Genomic DNA, 18,989 nt, shown 5'->3' with positions numbered 1-18,989 from the left:
TATGCTAGCATCAGTTCTTCTAAGCCATTTTAATACTTTCAGGATAAAAATGTCATCGGATAGCTGTACCATGATTTAATAAACCACATCCCATAATGGGTTATTTAGATTATATTTGGTTGTTTGCTATTTCACATTTTACATATTTTTTATCATGTATTAGTTTGATAAAGATAGTTATATCTTGCTTTTTTCATTTATCTGATACTATCTTCCCATAATTGACCTTCAGAACTGTTATATATACAAATATAATAGTAATATGTAGTTATATAGTATAATAAATGTAATTAATGACTATATAATTTTACATTATATGAGTTTACAACCTAACTGTTCTTCTGCTGGGCATTTTGTTCATTTTCATATTTTCTGTTTTATAATTGCATGGATAGACATCTTTTTGCATAAAGCTTTTCCATTTCTGATGAGTTTCTCAGGAAAGATGACTGGCATTGGAGCACCTAGGCTGACGAGGATGTGCATTGTTTAGAGTAATGAGATAAATCTGTGTATTTCCTTTCTGAAAGACATTGCAGTTCACCATCACCAACAGTGAAGAGCTTCCGCTGCATACTGCGCCTTCATCACTAGCAAGTTCATGTTCGCTTTTTCCATGTATTTTATTCTCTTTCTCTCTAAGTTATTTGGCAACATCTGGTTATCCATGGCCAGCCTGGTCATCTTTATGCAGCTGCGTTACCTGTTTCATGAGGTGCAGCGTCGAATTCGTCGGCACAAGAACTATCTACGTGTGGTTGGAAACATGGAGGCCAGGTAAGGAAGCACAAGTTGATGTTGCCTAAGTTTACTCATTTTAGCTTTTTAATAACAGCAGATCCCAGAGTATGTCAGAATGTATGTTTGTAAACTGCTAACAGAGTGGTGGAGAGGAGAGGCTCTGGAGTCAGACTGCCCGGGTGTGAATCCCCACTTAGGTGCTGTGTGATTTGGGGCAATTTACTTCACCTCTAAATTAGGGATGAAAACAGAACCTTCTGCCTGAACTATTGGGAGAATTTGGTGAGATAATTCATGTACTTAGAATGGTACTGGGCACATAGTGCTCAGTATTAGGCTCTTATTCATCATGATTTTATTGTCATAATTATCAAATAGACACTTCACTGGGCTTCTGCCCTGTTCATTTCCTGAAAGTGGGTCTCAGTTGTTCTTTGCACATGCATGTTTACACACACATACTTAACCTCATTGAAGGAGGCACTCTTTTGCCAAGCTGGGGCTAAGCCACGCCTGGAGGTGCAAGATTAATGGGTATCCTCTTTGCGCCCAGGGGGACGGCTTGGATCCCTTCTTTGTGGCCAGGGACACAGATTGGATCTCTGGGGGCCTTACTTCTCTGATTTGTCCGGATATGGTCTCCGAGGTCTTCACTAACAGCAGCCATTATTATTATTATTTTGGAGATGGAGTCTCACTCTGTCACCCAGGCTAGAGTGCAGTGGCACAATCTCAGCTCACTGCAACCTCCGCCTCCCAGGTTGAAGCAATTCTCCTGCCTCAGCCTCCTGAGTAGCTGGGATTGCAGGCGCCCGCCCACCACACCTGGCTAATTTTTGCATTTTTAGTAGAGACGGGGTTTCACCATGTTGGTTAGGCTGGTCTTGAACTCCTGACCTCATGATCCGCCTGCCTCGGCCTCCAAAAGTGCTGGGATTATAGGTATAAGCCTCCGTGCTCGGCCTAGCAACCATTATTTAGACAAAGTTCCTGTGCATAAGTTATTCACTTTTGAATGGGCTTTGAAGGTAAATTATATTTTTGATTATCAAGAATGTTTTGCTGAACATGCTTTCTCTGTAACTGTGCTGTCATACAGGCGCAGTCTATCAAGTGCTGTTTAGTGTGCATGTGGAACTGACCGAGGTTGTTCCACACAAGGCTGGGCTTGTTTTGTTTCCACAGGTTTGCAGTTGCAACTCCAGAGGAGCTGGCTGTCAACAATGACGACTGTGCCATCTGTTGGGACTCCATGCAGGCTGCGCGGAAACTGCCCTGCGGACATCTTTTCCACAAGTAGGAGCTTTGTGAAGGGCCATGTGGGATGGGTGTTCTGTCCAGGGCGTGTGTGTGTGCTTTGTGTACCCAGGCTCGAGACTCATCCTAGTGGAGGAGTGGGGACATTACCTCAGCCTGGTCTTGCTGCTGGCACTGAGTGTTCTGGGAAGCTCTTGGGTATCCTTCTTTGTTCCTTAGCCTCTTCTCTACATCATAGGACTGTTTCCCACCCATAGTTTACCGTCTTGGTTTCTGGGTATGGTAGCTGTCTTCATATTTCTTCTCCATTTTAGCTCTGAAGTATAGCAAATATGCCTGTAAGATTTAAAAGGATTAGTGGGGAGTCCTTGCTTTCAGACAGCTTATTATCTAACTGGGAGAGAGAATATATAATTTTGCATTTTGTACATGCCCAAAAGAAGCCTAAAAGCACAGCAGAGAAGTGGATTGAGATGGGACTAGACCAGGACCACTAAACAGCACAGAAGAGCTGTGTCTGTTATCGAGGATTACAAATAGTCTCTTCTGTAATCCTTCCAGATGGAAGTAGATCTGAGATGTCATTGGAGTTCTGTCTGTCTCACGTAAATGACTGTGTATAGGTTTGGTGTTTTGATGTTGATGGACCTTGAGGTATCTTTTGGCCTTTTGCATGTGTTTTCAATTTTGCATATTGGGAAAGTTCTGATCTTTGCATCTTTAATCTTCCTTTCTTTATTTTATAGTCTCAAAGAGTTTTTCTTCTTCATATGGGAGCTAGAGTCTCAGTAACTGAACACATTTGTTGACAGATTTTTTTTTTTTTTTTTAATGTGCTGAGTGCTGTGTTAGGCTCTGGGGATAAAATGAAAATGACCAGTGTGGTCATTGCTTTCCTGTAGCTTACAGTCGAATGGAGGAGTCAAAAGTGAATGAACCAGGCATATTTATGAATTTTAAAGTATCAATGAGATAAGTGCTTTAAAGCAAGGGAACATGGTTCTTGAGAGCTTGTAATGAAAAAATCCAACTCAAACTTGAAGGAAGTGACTCTTGAGGATAAGGAGGAGTTAAGTCAACAAAAAGGAGGGATCACATGGTACTAGGTACTTGAGAGAGAGGGAGCATCTGTGCAGCAGGAAGAAATGGAAGAGACTAAAAGAGAAGCTGTGTGGCCGATCCCAGAGAGTAAAGGAGAGGGGTGTCTGCTGAGGCAGGAGACACGTAGGCAGGGTCTGGAGGACCTTTGGGAGTGGTGAGATGCTATTGAATGTTAAGGACTGGCAGGTTAGATTTGCTGTTTGAAAAGATCCAGGGGGATTGGTTAGTAATGGTTGCAGCGGTTCAGGGGTAATCCCAGCACTTTGGGATGCTGAGGCAGGTGGATCACCCGAGGTCAGGAGTTTGAGACCTGCCAGACCAACATGGTGAAACCCCACCTCTACTAAAAATACAAAAAAATTAGCTGGGCATGGTGGCAGGTGCCTGTAATCCCAGGTACTTGGGAGGCTGAGGTAGGAGAATAGCTTCAACCTGGGAGGTGGAGGTTGCAGTGAGCTGAGATTGCGCCATTGTACTCCAGCCTGGGCAACAAGAATGAAACTCCATCTGAAAAAAAAAAAAGTAACTTGGACTCTGGTGGTAGAAGTAGAGTTAGTGAGAAGACAGATTTGAGGGGATCAGGAATGATGTGGTGCTAGACCGGCCGAGGGAAAGTGAGGAATGAAAGAGGTACCAGGGTTTCTCTAGTTATGCAGGTTGGGCAGTTGGGTGTAGAGTGGTGCTGTTCGTTGAGGTTGGGAAGACGAGGGAATTTGCACACATTTCTCAAAATTATTTCAGTTAACCCCTAAGGAGCTTGGAGGCTAGTGGGGAAGAATAACTCAGAATAACTCTATTTTAGCTCAGAGGTAATATTTTCAAGCATATGGTTAGATTAATTTTAGGATTTAATTTCTTTGATTGAGGCAAAATTCAGATAATATACATTTAACCATTTTAAAGTGTACAGTTCAGTGGCTGTTAATGTGTTCACAATGTTATGCAACCACCCTTCTCGCTAGTTTCAAAACCTTTTTATCACTCCACAATAGTGCCCCTTAGTCACTAAGTAAGCGCTCTCTATTCCTTCCTTCTCCATCACCTGGCAACCACTAATCCACTTTCTGTCTCTATGGATTTACCTATTCTGGACATTTCATATAAAGGAATCATATAACATGTGACTTTTTGTGACTGGCCTCTTTCACTTAGTATTTTTTGAGGTCACCCAAGTTGTAGCATGTATCAGTACTTTTTATGGGTGAATTTAAATAATTTTATAAATTAAACAATTAGTTTATCCATTCATCCATTGGTGGACATTTGGGTTGTTTCCACATTTTGACTATTGTGAATAATGCTGCTAGGAACATGAGCTTGTAAGAAGTATCTGTTTGAGGACTTGTTCTCACTTCTTTTGGGTATATGCCTAGGAGTGGAATTTCTGGATCATATGATAATTCTATGTTTAACTTTTGAGGAAACGCCAAAGTGGTGCAGCAGCTGTACCACTTGATATTCCCACCAACAATACCTGAGGGGTCTAGTTTCTTCATACTCTTGCCAACACTTGTCATTTTCTATTTTTGTTATTATAGCCATTCTCGTGGGTGTGAAGTGTTTTCTCATTATGGTGAATTTTGTTTTGTTTTTTAGTAATAATTCTTACATATAGTTTTTTTTATTCTGGTAAAATATAACATAAAATTTACCATTAGTCATTTTTAAGTATATGGTCTGGTGGCATGAAGTACAATCACATTGTTGTATAGCCTTCATCACCATCTAGCTCCAGAACTTTTTTGTCTTATGAAACTGAAATTGTCTCCAGTATATAGCAAGTCCCTCTCTGCTCGTCCCAAAGCCCTTGGCAACCACCATTCTGTTTTTTTGACTCTATGAATTACTCTAGATACCTCTGTTGGCTTTGGGTTTAGTTTGCTATTTTTCTGGTTCTATAGGCATAAAGTTAGATTTTTGATTTGAGAGCTTTCTTCTTTTTAGGCATTTTCTGCTGCAGATTGGCCTCTGAGCATTGCTTCAGCTGCATCTCATAAGTTTGGATATGTTGTGGTTTTGTTTTCATTTGTCTCAAAGTGTCTCATTTCCCAAGTGATTTCTTTTTTTTTTTTAATATCTGTATATTTACAGGTAAACTATAGTTTATTTTTAAAATAAGAGCAAACTTCAGTTAAATTATCAAAGAAACATGTAGAGATATATGTGTATACGTATATATATGTATATACACATATATCTCTACATTTCAAGGGATATATAGATCTATATCCATATATATGTAGAGATATATATATCCCTTGAAAATACATATCCCTTCAAAATATTCACTTCCTTTTCCAATATTGGAGTGCAGCATAGTGTATCATTTTTATATATATATGTATGTATGTATTTATTATACTTTAAGTTCTAGGGTACATGTGCACAATGTGCAGGTTTGTTACATATGTATACATGTTCCATGTTGGTGTGCTGCACCCATTAACTCGTCATTTACATTAGGTATATCTCCTAATGCTATCCCTCCCCGCTCCCCCAACCCCACAACAGGCCCCGGTGTGTGATGTTCCCCTTCCTGTGTCCAACTGTTCTCATTGTTCACTTCCCGCCTATGAGTGAGAACATGTGGTGTTTGGTTTTTTTGTCCTTGCGATAGTTTGCTGAGAATGATGGTTTCCAGGTTCATCCATGTCCCTACAAAGGACATGAACTCATCATTTTTTATGGCTGCATAGTATTCCATGGTGTATATTTGCCACATTTTCTTAATCCAGTCTATCATTGTTGGACATTTGGGTTGGTTCCAAGTCTTTGCTATTGTGAGTAGTGCCGCAATAAACATAACATGTGTATGTGTCTTTATAGCAGCATGATTTATATTCCTTTGGGTATATACCCAGTAATGGGATGGCTGGGTCAAATGGTATTTCTAGTTCTAGATCCCTGAGGAATCGCCACACTGACTTCCACAATGGTTGAACTAGTTTACAGTCCCACCAATAGTGTAAAAGTGTTCCTATTTCTCCACATCCTCTCCAGCACCTGTTGTTTCCTTTTTAATGATCATCATTCTAACTGGTGTGAGATGATATCTCATTGTGGTTTTGATTTGCATTTCTCTGATGGTCAGTGATGATGACCATTTTTCATGTGTCTGTTGGCTGCATAAATGTCTTCTTTGGAGAAGTGTCTGTTCATATCCTTTGCCCACTTTTTGATGGGGTTGTTTTTTTCTTGTAAATTAGTTTGAGTTCTTTGTAGATTCTGGATATTAGCCCTTTGTCAGATGAGTAGATTGCAAAAATTTTCTCCCATTCTGTAGGTTGCCTGTTCACTCTGATGGTAGTTTCTTTTGCTGTGCAGAAGCTCTTTAGTTTAATTAGATCCCATTTGTCAATTTTGGCTTTTGTTGCCATTGCTTTTGGTGTTTTACACATGAAGTCCTTGCCCATGCCTGTGTCCGGAATGGTATTGCCTAGGTTTTCTTCTAGGGTTTTTATGGTTTTAGGTCTAACATTTAAGTCTTTAATCCATCTTGAATTAATTTTTGTGTAAGGTGTAAGGAAGGGATCCAGTTTCAGTTTTCTACATATGGCTAGCCAGTTTTCCCAGCACCATTTATTAAATAGGAAATCCTTTCCCCATTTCTTGTTTTTGTCAGGTTTGTCTAAGATCAGATGGTTGTAGATGTGTGGTATTGTTTCTGAGGGCTCTGTTCTGTTCCATTGGTCTATATCTCTGTTTTGGTATCAGTATCATGCTGTTTTGGTTACTGTAGCCTTGTAGTATAGTTTGAAGTCAGGTAGCATGATGCCTCCAGCTTTGTTCTTTTGGCTTAGGATTGACTTGGCAATGCGGGCTCTTTTTTGGTTCCATATGAACTTTAAAGTAGTTTTTTCCGATTTTGTGAAGAAAGGCATTGGTAGCTTGATGGGGATGGCATTGAGTCTATAAATTACCTTGGGCAGTATGGCCATTTTCACGATATTGATTCTTCCTATCCATGAGCATGGAATGTTCTTCCATTTGCTTGTGTCCTCTTTTATTTTGTTGAGCAGTGGTTTGTAGTTCTCCTTGAAGAGGTCCTTCACATCCCTTGTAAGTTGGATTCCTAGGTATTTTATTCTCTTTGAAGCAATTGTGAATGGGAGTTCACTCATGATTTGGCTCTCTGTTTGTCTGTTATTGGTGTATAAGAATGCTTGTGATTTTTGCACATTGATTTTGTGTCCTGAGACTTTGCTGAAGTTGCTTATCAGCTTAAGGAGATTTTGGGCTGAGACAATGGGGTTTTCTAGATATACAATCATGTCATCTGCAAACAGGGACAATTTGACTTCCTCTTCCTAATTGAATACCCTTTATTTCTTTCTCCTGCCTAATTGCCCTGGCCAGAACTTCCAACACTGTGTTGAATAGGAGTGGTGAGAGAGGGCATCCCTGTCTTGTGCCCCTTTTCAAAGGGAATGCTTCCAGTTTTTGCTCATTCAGCATGATATTGGCTGTGGGTTTGTCATAAATAGCTCTTATTATTTTTAGATACTTCCCACCAATACCTAATTTATTAAGAGCTTTTAGCATGAAGGGCTGTTGAATTTTGTAGAAGGCCTTTTCTGCATCTATTGAGATAATCATGTGGTTTTTGTCTTTGGTTCTGTTTATATGCTGGATTACATTTATTTATTTGCATATGTTGAACCAGCATTGCATCCCAGGAATGAAGCCAGCTTGATCATGGTGGATAAGCTTTTTGATGTGCTGCTGCATTTGGTTTGCCAGTATTTTATTGAGGATTTTTGCATCGATGTTCATCAGGGATATTGGTCTAAAATTCTCTTTTTTTGTTGTGTCTCTGCCAGGCTTTGGTATCAGGATGATGCTGGCCTCGTAAAATGAGTTAGGGAGGATTCCCTCTTTTTCTATTGATTGGAATACTTTCAGAAGGAATGGTACCAGCTCCTCCTTGTACCTCTGGTAGAATTCGGCTGTGAATCCGTCTGGTCTTGGACTTTTTTTGGTTGGTAAGCTATTAATTATTGCCTCAATTTCAGATCCTGTTATTGGTCTATTCAGAGATTCAACTTCTTCCTGGTTTAGTCTTGGGAGGGTGTATGTGTCCAGGAATTTATCCATTTCTTCTAGATTTTCTAGTTTATTTGCATAGAGGTGTTTATAGTATTCTCTAATGGTAGTTTGTATTTCTGTGGGATTGGTGGTGATATCCCCTTTATCATTTTTTATTGCGTCTGTTTGATTCTTCTCTCTTTTCTTCTTTATTAGTCTTGCTAGCAGTCTATCAATTTTGTTGATCTTTTGAAAAAACCAGCTCCTGGATTCATTGATTTTTTGAAGAGTTTTTTGTGTCTCTATCTCCTTCAGTTCTGCTCTGATCTTAGTTATTTCTTGCCTTCTGTTAGCTTTTGAATGTGTTCGCTCTTGCTTCTCTAGTTCTTTTAATTGTGATGTCAAGGTGTCAATTTTAGATTTTTCTGCTTTCTCTTGTGAGCATTTAGTGCTATAAATTTCCCTCTACACACTGCTTTAAATGTGTCCCAGAGATTCTGGTATGTTGTGTCTTTGTTCTCGTTGGTTTCAAAGAACATCTTTATTTCTGCCTTCATTTTGTTATGTATCCAGTAGTCATTCAGGAGCAGGTTGTTCAGTTTCCATGCAGTTGAGCGGTTTTGAGTGAGTTTCTTAATCCTGAGTTCTAGTTTGATTGGACTGTGGTCTGAGAGACAGTTTGTTATAATTTCTGTTCTTTTACATTTGCTGAGAGGTGCTTTACTTCCAACTATGTGGTCAGTTTTGGAATAGGTGCGGTGTGGTGCTGAGAAGAATGTATATTCTGTTGATTTGGGGTGGAGAGTTCCGTAGATGTCTATTAGGTCCGCTTGGTGCAGAGCTGAGTTCAATTCCTGGATATTCTTGTTAACTTTCTGTCTCGTTGATCTGTATAATGTTGACAGTGGGGTGTTAAAGTCTCCCATTATTATTGTGTGGGAGTCTAAGTCTCTTTGTAAGTCTCTAAGGACTTGCTTTATGAATCTGGGTGCTCCTGTATTGGGTGCATATATATTTAGGATAGTTAGCTCTTCTTGTTGAATTGATCCCTTTACCATTATGTAATGGCCTTCTTTGTCTCTTTTGACCTTTGTTGGTTTAAAGTCTGTTTTATCAGAGACTAGGATTGCAATCTCTGCCTTTTTTTGTTTTCCATTTGCTTGGTAGATCTTCCTCCATTCCTTTATTTTGAGCCTATGTGTGTCACTGCACATCAGATGGGTTTCCTGAATACAGCACACTGATGGGTCTTGACTATCCAATTTGCCAGTCTTTGTCTTTTAATTGAAGCGTTTAGCCCATTTACATTTAAGGTTAATATTGTTATGTGTGAATTTGATCCTGTCATTATGATGTTAGCTGGTTATTTTGCTCGTTAGTCGATGCAATTTCTTCCTAGCCTCGGTGGTCTTTACAGTTTGGGATGTTTTTGCAGTGGCTGGTACCGGTCGTTCCTTTCCATGTGTAGTGCTTCCTTCAGGAGCTCTTAGGGCAGGCCTGGTGGTGACAGAATCTCTCAGCATTTGCTTGTCTGTAAAGTATTTTATTTCTCCTTCACTTATGAAGCTCAGTTTGGCTGGATATGAAATTCTGGGTTGAAAATTCTTTTCTTTAAGAATGTTGAATATTGGCCCCCACTCTCTTCTGGCTTGTAGAATTTCTGCTGAGAGATCAGCTGTTAGTCTGATGGGCTTCCCTTTGTGGGTAACCTGACCTTTCTCTCTTGCTGCCCTTAACATTTTTTCCTTCATTTCACCTTTGGTGAATCTGACAATTATGTGTCTTGGAGTTGCTCTTCTCGAGGAGTATCTTTGTGGCGTTCTCTGTATTTCCTGAATCTGAATGTTGGCTTGCCTTGCTAGGTTGGGGAAGTTCTCCTGGATAATATCCTGCAGAGTGTTTTCCAACTTGGTTCCATTCTCCCCATCACTTTCAGGTACACCAATCAGATGTAGATTTGGTCTTTTCACATAGTCCCATATTTCTTGGAGGCTTTGTTCATTTCTTTTTATTCCTTTTTCTCTAAACTTCTCTTCTTGCTTCATTTCATTCATTTGATCTTCAGTCACTGATACCCTTTCTTCCAGTTGATGGAATTGGCTACTGAAGCTTGTGCATTCATCACGTAGTTCTCGTGCCATGGTTTTCAGCTCCATCAGGTCCTTTAAGGACTTGGCATTGGTTATTCTAGTTCGCCGTTCGTCTAATCTTTTTTCAAGGTTTTTAACTTCTTTGCGATGGGTTCCGACTTCCTCCTTTAGCTCAGAGAAGTTTGATCGTCTGAAGCCTTCTTCTCTCAACTTGTCAGAGTCCTTCTCCGTCCAGTTTTGTTCTGTTGCTGGTGAGGAGCTGCGTTCCTTTGGAGGAGGAGAGGCACTCTGATTTTTAGAATTTTCAGTTTTTCTGTTCTGGTTTTTCCCCATCTTTGTGGTTTTATCTACCTTTGGGGTCTTCGATGATGGTGACGTACAGATGGGGTTTTGGTGTGGCTGTCCTTTCTGTTTGTTAGTTTTCCTTCTAACAGTCAGGACCCTCAGCTGCAGGTCTGTTGGAGTTTGCTGGAGGTCCACTCCAGACCCTGTTTGCCTGGGTATCAGCAGTGGAGGCTGCAGAACAGCGAATATTGCTGAACAGCAAATGTTGCTGTCTGATTGTTCCTCTGGAGGTTTTGTCTCAGAGGGTTACCCGGCCGTGTGAAGTGTCAGTTTGACTCTGCTGTGGGGTGCCTCACAGTTAGGCTACTCGGGGGTCAGGGACCCACTTGAGGAGGCAGTCTGTCCATTCTCAGATCTCAAACTCCGTACTGGGAGAACGACTACTCTCCAAAGCTGTCAGACAGGGACATTTAAGTCTGCAGAGGTTTCTGCTGCCTTTTGTTCTGGTATGCCCTGCCCCCAGAGGTAGAGTCTATAGAGGCAGGCAGGCCTCCTTGAGGTACGGTAGGCTCCACTCGGTTCGAGCTTCCCGGCCGCTTTGTTTACCTACTCAAGCCTCAGCAATGGCGGGCACCCCTCCCCCAGCCTCGCTGCCACCTTGCAGTTCAATCGCAGACTGCTGTGCTAGCAATGAGCGAGGCTCCGTGAGCATGGGACCCTCTGAGCCAGGCACGGGATATAATATCTCCTGGTGTGCCGTTTGCTAAGACCATTGGAAAAGCGCAGTATTAGGGTGGGAGTGACCTGATTTTCCAGGTGCGGTCTGTCACAGCTTTGCTTGGCTATGAAAGGGAATTCCCTGACCCCTTGCACTTCCCGGGTGAGGCGATGTCTCACCCTGCTTCGGCTCACGCTCGGTGCGCTGCATCCACTGTCCGACAAGCCCCCGTGAGATGAACCTGGTACCTCAGTTGGAAATGCAGAAATCACCCGTCTTCTGCGTCGCTCATGCTGGGAGCTGTAGACTGGAGCTGTTCCTATTCGGCCATCTTGGAACCCATGATTTCTTCTTTACTCAGTGGTTGCTTAAGAGTTAGGATTTAATTTTAAAACACTTGTCTGCCTCGGGTTGAGTGAACAGATAGTTGTCAGGATGTGCTCATGGTTTGCTTTGCTTTGTAACTTCGGGAATGATTGTGTGCTGAGAATCTAAGGCAAATTCATTTTAATTTGTGATAAAGGTAATGTCTATATTCTTGCAGACACAATAGCTAGATAATTTGTTGCTATAGAGGATATTTTTGCAACATTTCAGAGTCCAGTGAATAGATCCGTTTTCTCTCTAAAGTTTGATTTCTCTCAGTTAAGGAACTCTAGCATTTTTTTTTTTTTTAAACAGAAAACTATATCTAACTAGTTGTACTCACCTTGGAGTTTTTAGGCTGTTATATTTTATGTGGGAGGATTTTGCACTATGTGAAATAAATTTAGATTCGCTTATAAAAAGTATGTCACAGTGTAGCATTATTGGAAGGCAAGGATCTTACATACTTTTGTAATCCCCCACAAGGCTAATTTTATTATACTAGTGGTGTGATTTAAAGGCGTCAGTAGGAGAATTGGACTTAAAAAAATCATTTATTTGACTAAATTATCACATACGAATTATAGGTATGATTGCAAAATGTGAGAGTTGGGTATACACATACAGACAGATGACATTATTTTGGAACACGACTGTCACACACTCTCATGACACAGAGTGATTAAGAAGTAGCTCCATCTTGGCCTCTAGGACACTCCTGTTACTTATGTACCATTTAGTTGCTGCAGACTCTGAGGATTATCGTATTATGGTGAGGTTTTCCTTTATAACTTTATATCTACACATGTTTGTAGATATTTAAAAGAAGATACAGCATTTTTATTCACTGCCTCCTTGAGCCCTTAGAGAAAGATAACAAATTCTCATAAAATGGGAGGGACCTTGGAGATGAGTTCATCCAGCCGTTTCATTCTTTAGTGGAGAGGACTAGTCAATAGAGGTTGAAGGGTTTGCCTGGATCACACAGCTAGTTAGAGAGAGAATTGGGACTGATGTCACATTTTCTGCTTCTTACTCTAGTACCCTTTCCTTCCTTTAATGGACACCTCAAGTATTTATTGAGTGTCTCCCATAATTAAGGCATTATCGTCTCCTGAGAGAGGGCAAAAGAAGCTTCGGCCTTGTTGGGAAAGCAGCGTGCAAAGAGAAGAGGGTAGAGGACATTGAGGTGGTGAATGGAGAGGAGAGGTTAGAGGTGAGCCAGGGGAACAGAGAGGTAAGGACCTGTAGGGCTGTCATGCTTGAGGAAAAAGCAGATGGGAAGTCTTAGTAAGTTTGGTGCCAGATAAGTGAGTTGGAAGGAGAGGAGCTTGAGTGAATGAGTGAGAATTTTGACATCAAGATTTTGAAGACAAGCCAAGGTTATGACTGTGCTGGTGGTGGCTAAAGCAGAGTGAAAGACACGAGCGTCAGAGTGGAGGACTCAAGGACATGAGAGGCCAGGGTGTTGGATGATTCAGCCACATGGATTTTGAAGTAGCCAAATGGAGTTGGATGAGAAGATGGTGAGCCATGCTAGGAAGCCCCATTGAAGAGGGGTGACAACCAGGAGCTTGGTAGATGACTTCATATGGTAAAGAATTCATGTTCCCAGCAGGACACACTAGAAGTGTATTGAAGTGAAGTAGGGCAAATAGGTAATGTCCATAAATGCTTCTCAACACTTAAATCTTACTAGTGGTAGAGAGAAAATCAAATTGGAGCACATTTGATATATCCAGAGTACTTCTGGGTGAATTCTCACAAAGTATGCTAAGGAACAATCAAGGATGCTGACGTATCTTCTTTTGGGCTTTTTGGTAGCTCCTGTCTTCGTTCCTGGCTAGAACAAGACACCTCCTGTCCAACATGCAGAATGTCTCTTAATATTGCCGACAATAATCGTGTCAGGGAAGACCATCAAGGAGAGAACTTGGATGAGAATTTGGTTCCTGTAGCAGCAGCCGAAGGGAGACCTCGCCTAAACCAACACAATCACTTCTTCCATTTCGATGGTTAGTTGGTTTCAACCTCTGAAACTATACCTAAGGGGTGTTCTCCCTTAAGCAGATACTATTTTAATTATAAATTGCCCTGTATAGACCAGTTTAATATTATATAGTCATGTGCCCCATAACGACATTTCAGTCCATGACAAACCATATATATGGCAGTGGTCCCATAAGATGATAATGGACCTAAGAAATTCCTGTGGTCTGGTATTTACTACAATTTTTGTCATTATTTTAAAGTGTACTCATACTTACATACAAAAAAAATTTACTGTAAAGCAGCCTCAGGCAGGTCCTTCAGGAGGTATTCCAGAATAAGGTATTGTTATTCTAGGAGATGACAGCTCCATGCGTGTTACTGCCCCTGAAGACCTTCCAGTGGGACAAGAGGTGGAGGTGGTCGACAGTGATACTGATGCTCCTGACCTGTGTAGGCTTAGGCTAATGTGTGTGTTTGTATCTTAGTTTTTAGCCAAAAAAATTTAAAAAGTAAAATTAAAACTTTTAGAAATAGAAAAACTCTTATAGAATAAAAAAGAAAATATTTTCGACAGCTGTACAGGGTGTTTGAATTTTAAGCTAAGTGTTACTACAAGAGTCAAAAAGTTAAAAAAAATTAAGATTATGAAGTAAAAAACTTATAGTAAGCTAAATTTAATTTATTGAATATAGAAAGAAACATTTTGTCATGAATTTAGTGTAGCCTAAGTGTACAGTGTTTATAAAGTCTGCAGGAGTTCACAGTAATGTCCTAAGCCTTCACATTTCACCAGTCACTGACTCACCCAGAGCAGCCTTAATCATGCAAGCTTCATTCCTGGTAAGTGCCCTATGCAGGTGTACTTTTTTTGTTTTTTTGTACCATATTTTTACTGTAAGTTTTCTATTAGATATGTTTAGATACACAAATACTTAGCACTGTGTTATAATTGCCTCTACAGCATTCAGTACAGTAACATGCTGTACAGGATTGTAGCCTAGAACAATAGACTATATCGTATAGCCTAGGTGTGTAGTAAGCTATACCATTTAGGTTTATGTAAATACACTCTATGATGTTCGCACAACAATGAAATCACCTAACAACACATTTCTCAGAACGTGTCCCTGTTGTTAAGCTACGCATTGACTGTATTTCAATTTTAATTGAAAATGTTTAGGTGGGATGGATGGATGGATGGATAGAGATAGAACAAACAGGGGTTTCATGCATTTTGCCCGATTCCATGTCAATATGGGCAGGGTGGGGCAGGAGGGTGGAGGAGTAAAACTGAATCAACCATGCCTTCAAGGAGCACACTTAATTAGCTCACTAGTTAACCTTTGCTAATAATATATTGCATTTGTGTAGCATTTAAGCATATAATGAAGGATCATTGAGAAGCCTTTCTGGTGAGTACCAGAAGCAGAATCAGAGCTGGAACCCTGTTGCTTTGTCCATAAAATATAAATGTTCTGCCTCCCAGCAGTATTAAAAGGAGTTGTAATGAAAACCACACTTAAAATTCTAAGGCTATGACATATCAAGGTCTGGTTGATCATCCTTGCTTAATTCACATTAAGCTGCGGTTGATTTTCAACAGTCCAGTACTGCTAAATTCTGTGAGTTCATGTTTATAATTATTACTGTAACACAAGCATCCCTGGAATTTTGTTAGCAGTAGTGCTGTTCGCATCCCCGATTTGAGTTTCAAGAATGGGGTACAGTGGGGATGGTGTCGTGTTGGTGAAATCCCTCAAAGAAGGGACTAGGGGGAGTAGAGTCATGTCTCCCGGAAGAGTAGGTGGGGCTACTTGGCTGGCTGGGCCCAGAATGCTAGAGGGGTTTAGAGGGCCTGGTTTGGTGGCTGTGAATGAAGGGTTCTTCCAGGTAAAACTTCTGAAATATACTAGCAATATTAGAGATGAGACCTGGCTATGTAATCCATTATTTTGTGAATTATGACTACTAAAAATTTAGTCAAAATAGATAAAGTCAACTTTATTTCTCCCTAGTTAGTACATGAAATAAGTATCCATTTCTTAAATGGGTACATTTTGTTTGTACCCATCTCAAGACCTTTGAGATGCCATTCCACTTGATTTTTATTTTTATTTTTATTTTTTTTGAGATGGAGTCTTGCCTTGTCGCCAGGCTGGAGTGCAGTGGCGTGATCTCAGCTCACTGCAACCTCCGATTCCCTGGTTCAAGTGATTCTCCTCCCTCAGCCTCCCAAGTAGCTGGGATTACAGGCACGTGCCCCCATGCCTGGCTAATTTTTGTATTTTTAGTAGAGACAGGGTTTCACCATTTTGGCCAAGATGGTCTTGATCTCCTGACCTTGTGATCTGCCCGCCTTAGCCTCCCAAAGTGCTGGATTACAGGCGTGAGCCACCGCACCTGGCCACACTTGATTTTCTGTTCCATGCATCAGTGATTCTTTGTGAAGGAATGAAAAGCAGCCTTAAATGTGTAGCTTGATATTGGGTTGTTTTACAGCCGATTCTTGGTGCTGTTGTATCTTAGGCTCCTGTTTTCTTCGGGAAATAACTGAAGCAGCAGACTTCTTGGTGCTGTTAGTCTACAAGCCTTTGTTGTAGAATAGCACAATTTAAAAAGAATTTTGAATCAGAAAACCACGGCTTTAATCTTTAAGATTAAAGAAAAAATACTTCCTAAAAGTAAATGTGAGAATGCCTCCAAATGAGTAGTCATTTGTATAGCTTGTGAAAGAGGAGCCAAAGCTCATGTGTTGTAGAAGCTTTAGAGCCTTGAAAAGCTTCCTCATCTCCCAGGCTGAGCGTGTGAGGGCGCTGGGCTGGGCTGCATCCAGCCCCCCTGGAAAGCAGGATTGCTCAGCAGTGAAGGGTTCTAGAGCTTGCCTGTCTGGCTTCACATCTTGGCCATCATAGTTAAACTGTGTGATCTTGGACAAGTCCCCTAACTTCTAAGTGCCTCAGAGACCAAAGACCAAGGGTACTAGTGCTATATCTTTGAGAAGGATACTATGAGAATGATAATAGGAGGTACCACGTGGGGTGTAGTGAGGATTAAATGAGCTAGTCCACGTGGAACACTTGGTATGAGAAGCCTGCCATACAAGAAGCCCTCAGTGAACACCAGCCATTACAGTGGCTACCGTGAGAGCAGATGACGGGGGAAAGAGTCAGGGCTCTGAAACTTACACTGGATTCTTGTTTGTTTCAGGGTCTCGGATTGCGAGCTGGCTGCCGAGTTTTTCAGTTGAAGTGATGCACACCACCAACATTCTTGGCATTACGCAGGCCAGCAACTCCCAGCTCAATGCAATGGTAAGGTCTGCTAGCTGCTTTAAGAGGATCACTGGGAATTAGGAGGGAAGGAACAGCTAGAGCGTGTGTGCCAGGTATATGACCTTGTTGGTCTTACTCTGCTCTGGCAGAGTAGAAGGATTTTTAGGGGCTTCTTTTTATTTACTGGGACTGTTTACATTCCTGTGTTTTAAATTTTGAAACTTTCATTTTATTTCTGTGGCGGATAATCTAACCTTTTCTGAACACTACTAGGTTCACTCTGTTGTGATCTAGGCCTACCTTGGGACTCCTTTGATTTTAGCCAAAAAAAAAAAAAATTTTTTTTTCTGGAGGCAGGGTCTTCCTTCATTGCCCAGACTTGGAGTGCAGTGGTGTGATCTTGGCTCACTGCACCTTCTACCTCCCAAGTTCAAGCAATTCTCTTGCCTCGGCCTCCCGAGCAGCTGGGATTATAGGCGTGGACCACCATGCCTGGCTAATTTTTGTAGAGACGAGGTTTCACCACGTTGGCCAGGCTGGTCTCGAACTCCTGGCCTTAGTGATCCGTCCGCCTTGGCCTCCGAAAGTGCTTGGATTACAGGCATGAGCCACTGCGTACAGCCTTTAGCCAAAATATGTTGGGGAATTATCAGCTGGAGTGAATGATGTGCCTTTTATTAAAAATTTTATGAGGCTGGGCACAGTGGTTTACTCCTGTAATCCCAGAGCTTTGTGAGGCCGAGACAGGCAGATGGCTTGATTGCCCAGGAGTTTGAGGCTGCAGTGAGCTGTGCTGACACCATTGCACTGCAGCCTGGGTGACAGAGTAAGACCCCATCTCTAAAAAAAGCAAAGAGACTGGGCATGGTGGCTCACACCTGTAATCCCAACACTTTGGGAGGCTGAGGCAGGTGGATCACCTGAGGTCAAGAGGTCGAGACCAGCCTGGCCAATATAGTGAAACCCTGTCTCTACTAAAAATACAAAAATTTGCTGGGCATGTTGGCATGCACCTGTAATCCCAGCTACTTGGGAGGCTGAGGCAGGAGAATCGCTTGAACCTGGGAGGTGGAGGTTGCAGTGAGCCGAGATCAGGCCATTACACTCCAGTCTGGGCAACAAGAGTGAAATTCTGTCTCAAAAAAAAAAAAAAAAAAAAAATTGCATGAGGCTCACCAAATGTGTGTTTTTGTTCCCCATCTTTTCTTCCCTCGCCTCCAAAAATTGAATGTGTGTGTGTGTATGCATGCATGTGTGTATATGCCTTGAAATGTTGAGGCGTGCTGTTGGCTCAAGGATATTGTTTGAATACTTCAAGTTTCTTTGTATTTTTCCAAAGGAATGTGTTATTATTTTACAATGATGGAGAAACATGTTTCACCATTGTTGAAATCCAGTGCAAACCACCTTAGTCCTGCTTGGATTAGGGCCTCTGGCTGACCTGGATAAGCCCAGCCAGTGCTTTGGAAGGTCATTGGTTCATTCGTTAATTAGTTAATCTTTATTGATTGATTGAACAAATTTGAACTGAGAGCCTGTTCCTGAGACAGGCACTGTAGTGAGCATAGCACCTGCAATGTCATTAAGGTAGACACAAGTCTTACTCTCAAGTAGGATAGATACTAACTGGGGAGACAGGTCATAAATATAAATAAGGTGACTGCTGATGGTGATGAGTGCTCTGGCAGCAGTAAGGTAGGCAGTGTGGTGGAGTGGGTGGGTAGAGGCCAGAGGAAGCATTTTAGAGGAGGCATTTGGAGATGTTCTCTTTGAGGGGTAATATGTAAGCTAAAACATGAAGGATGAGATGGAGCTGGATCAGGGGGAAGGAGGCTGTGGAAACAGTAGGTGCAAAGTCTATGAGGTGAGAAAGTTCTGGGAACTGAGAAAGGTCATTATGGTTGGGGCCTAGCAAGTAGGGGACCAGCACTGTGATAGGAATTGAGATTTCAGAGCCAGAACTTGCAGGGTCTTAGAGGCCACGGGCAAATTTAGATCTTGTAAAAGTATTAGAAGGCCATTCAGAGCTTCTTACAGACCCCCACCACCACCACCAGGGGACTGACAGGATATTTAACAGAATGATTTTGCTTCTGGGAGGAGGATGAATTATAGAGGGTCAGAAATGGAAGCAGCAGGACC

At 41.5% G+C, this 18,989-nt stretch overlaps 1 protein-coding gene across 2 annotated transcripts in view; it reads left to right on the top strand.

Annotated features, from left to right (window-relative positions):
* AMFR (autocrine motility factor receptor) overlaps nt 1–18,989 on the top strand; it is a 62,790-nt gene that overhangs the window by 21,665 nt on the left and 22,136 nt on the right. For both annotated transcript variants that reach the window (XM_054455219.2, XM_054455220.2), the window contains exons 7-10: nt 644–777; nt 1,927–2,037; nt 13,408–13,598; nt 16,783–16,886. In XM_054455219.2, the coding sequence (XP_054311194.1) occupies nt 644–777; nt 1,927–2,037; nt 13,408–13,598; nt 16,783–16,886 (540 nt within the window). The remainder of the gene's footprint in view (nt 1–643; nt 778–1,926; nt 2,038–13,407; nt 13,599–16,782; nt 16,887–18,989) is intronic.

This window comes from Pongo pygmaeus, chromosome 18 (assembly GCF_028885625.2).
Source record: "Pongo pygmaeus isolate AG05252 chromosome 18, NHGRI_mPonPyg2-v2.0_pri, whole genome shotgun sequence".
In the NCBI taxonomy this organism is placed as follows: domain Eukaryota; kingdom Metazoa; phylum Chordata; class Mammalia; order Primates; family Hominidae; genus Pongo; species Pongo pygmaeus.
The sequence above is the reverse complement of the archived record's forward strand: the minus strand, read 5'-3'. Positions and strand labels throughout refer to the sequence as shown.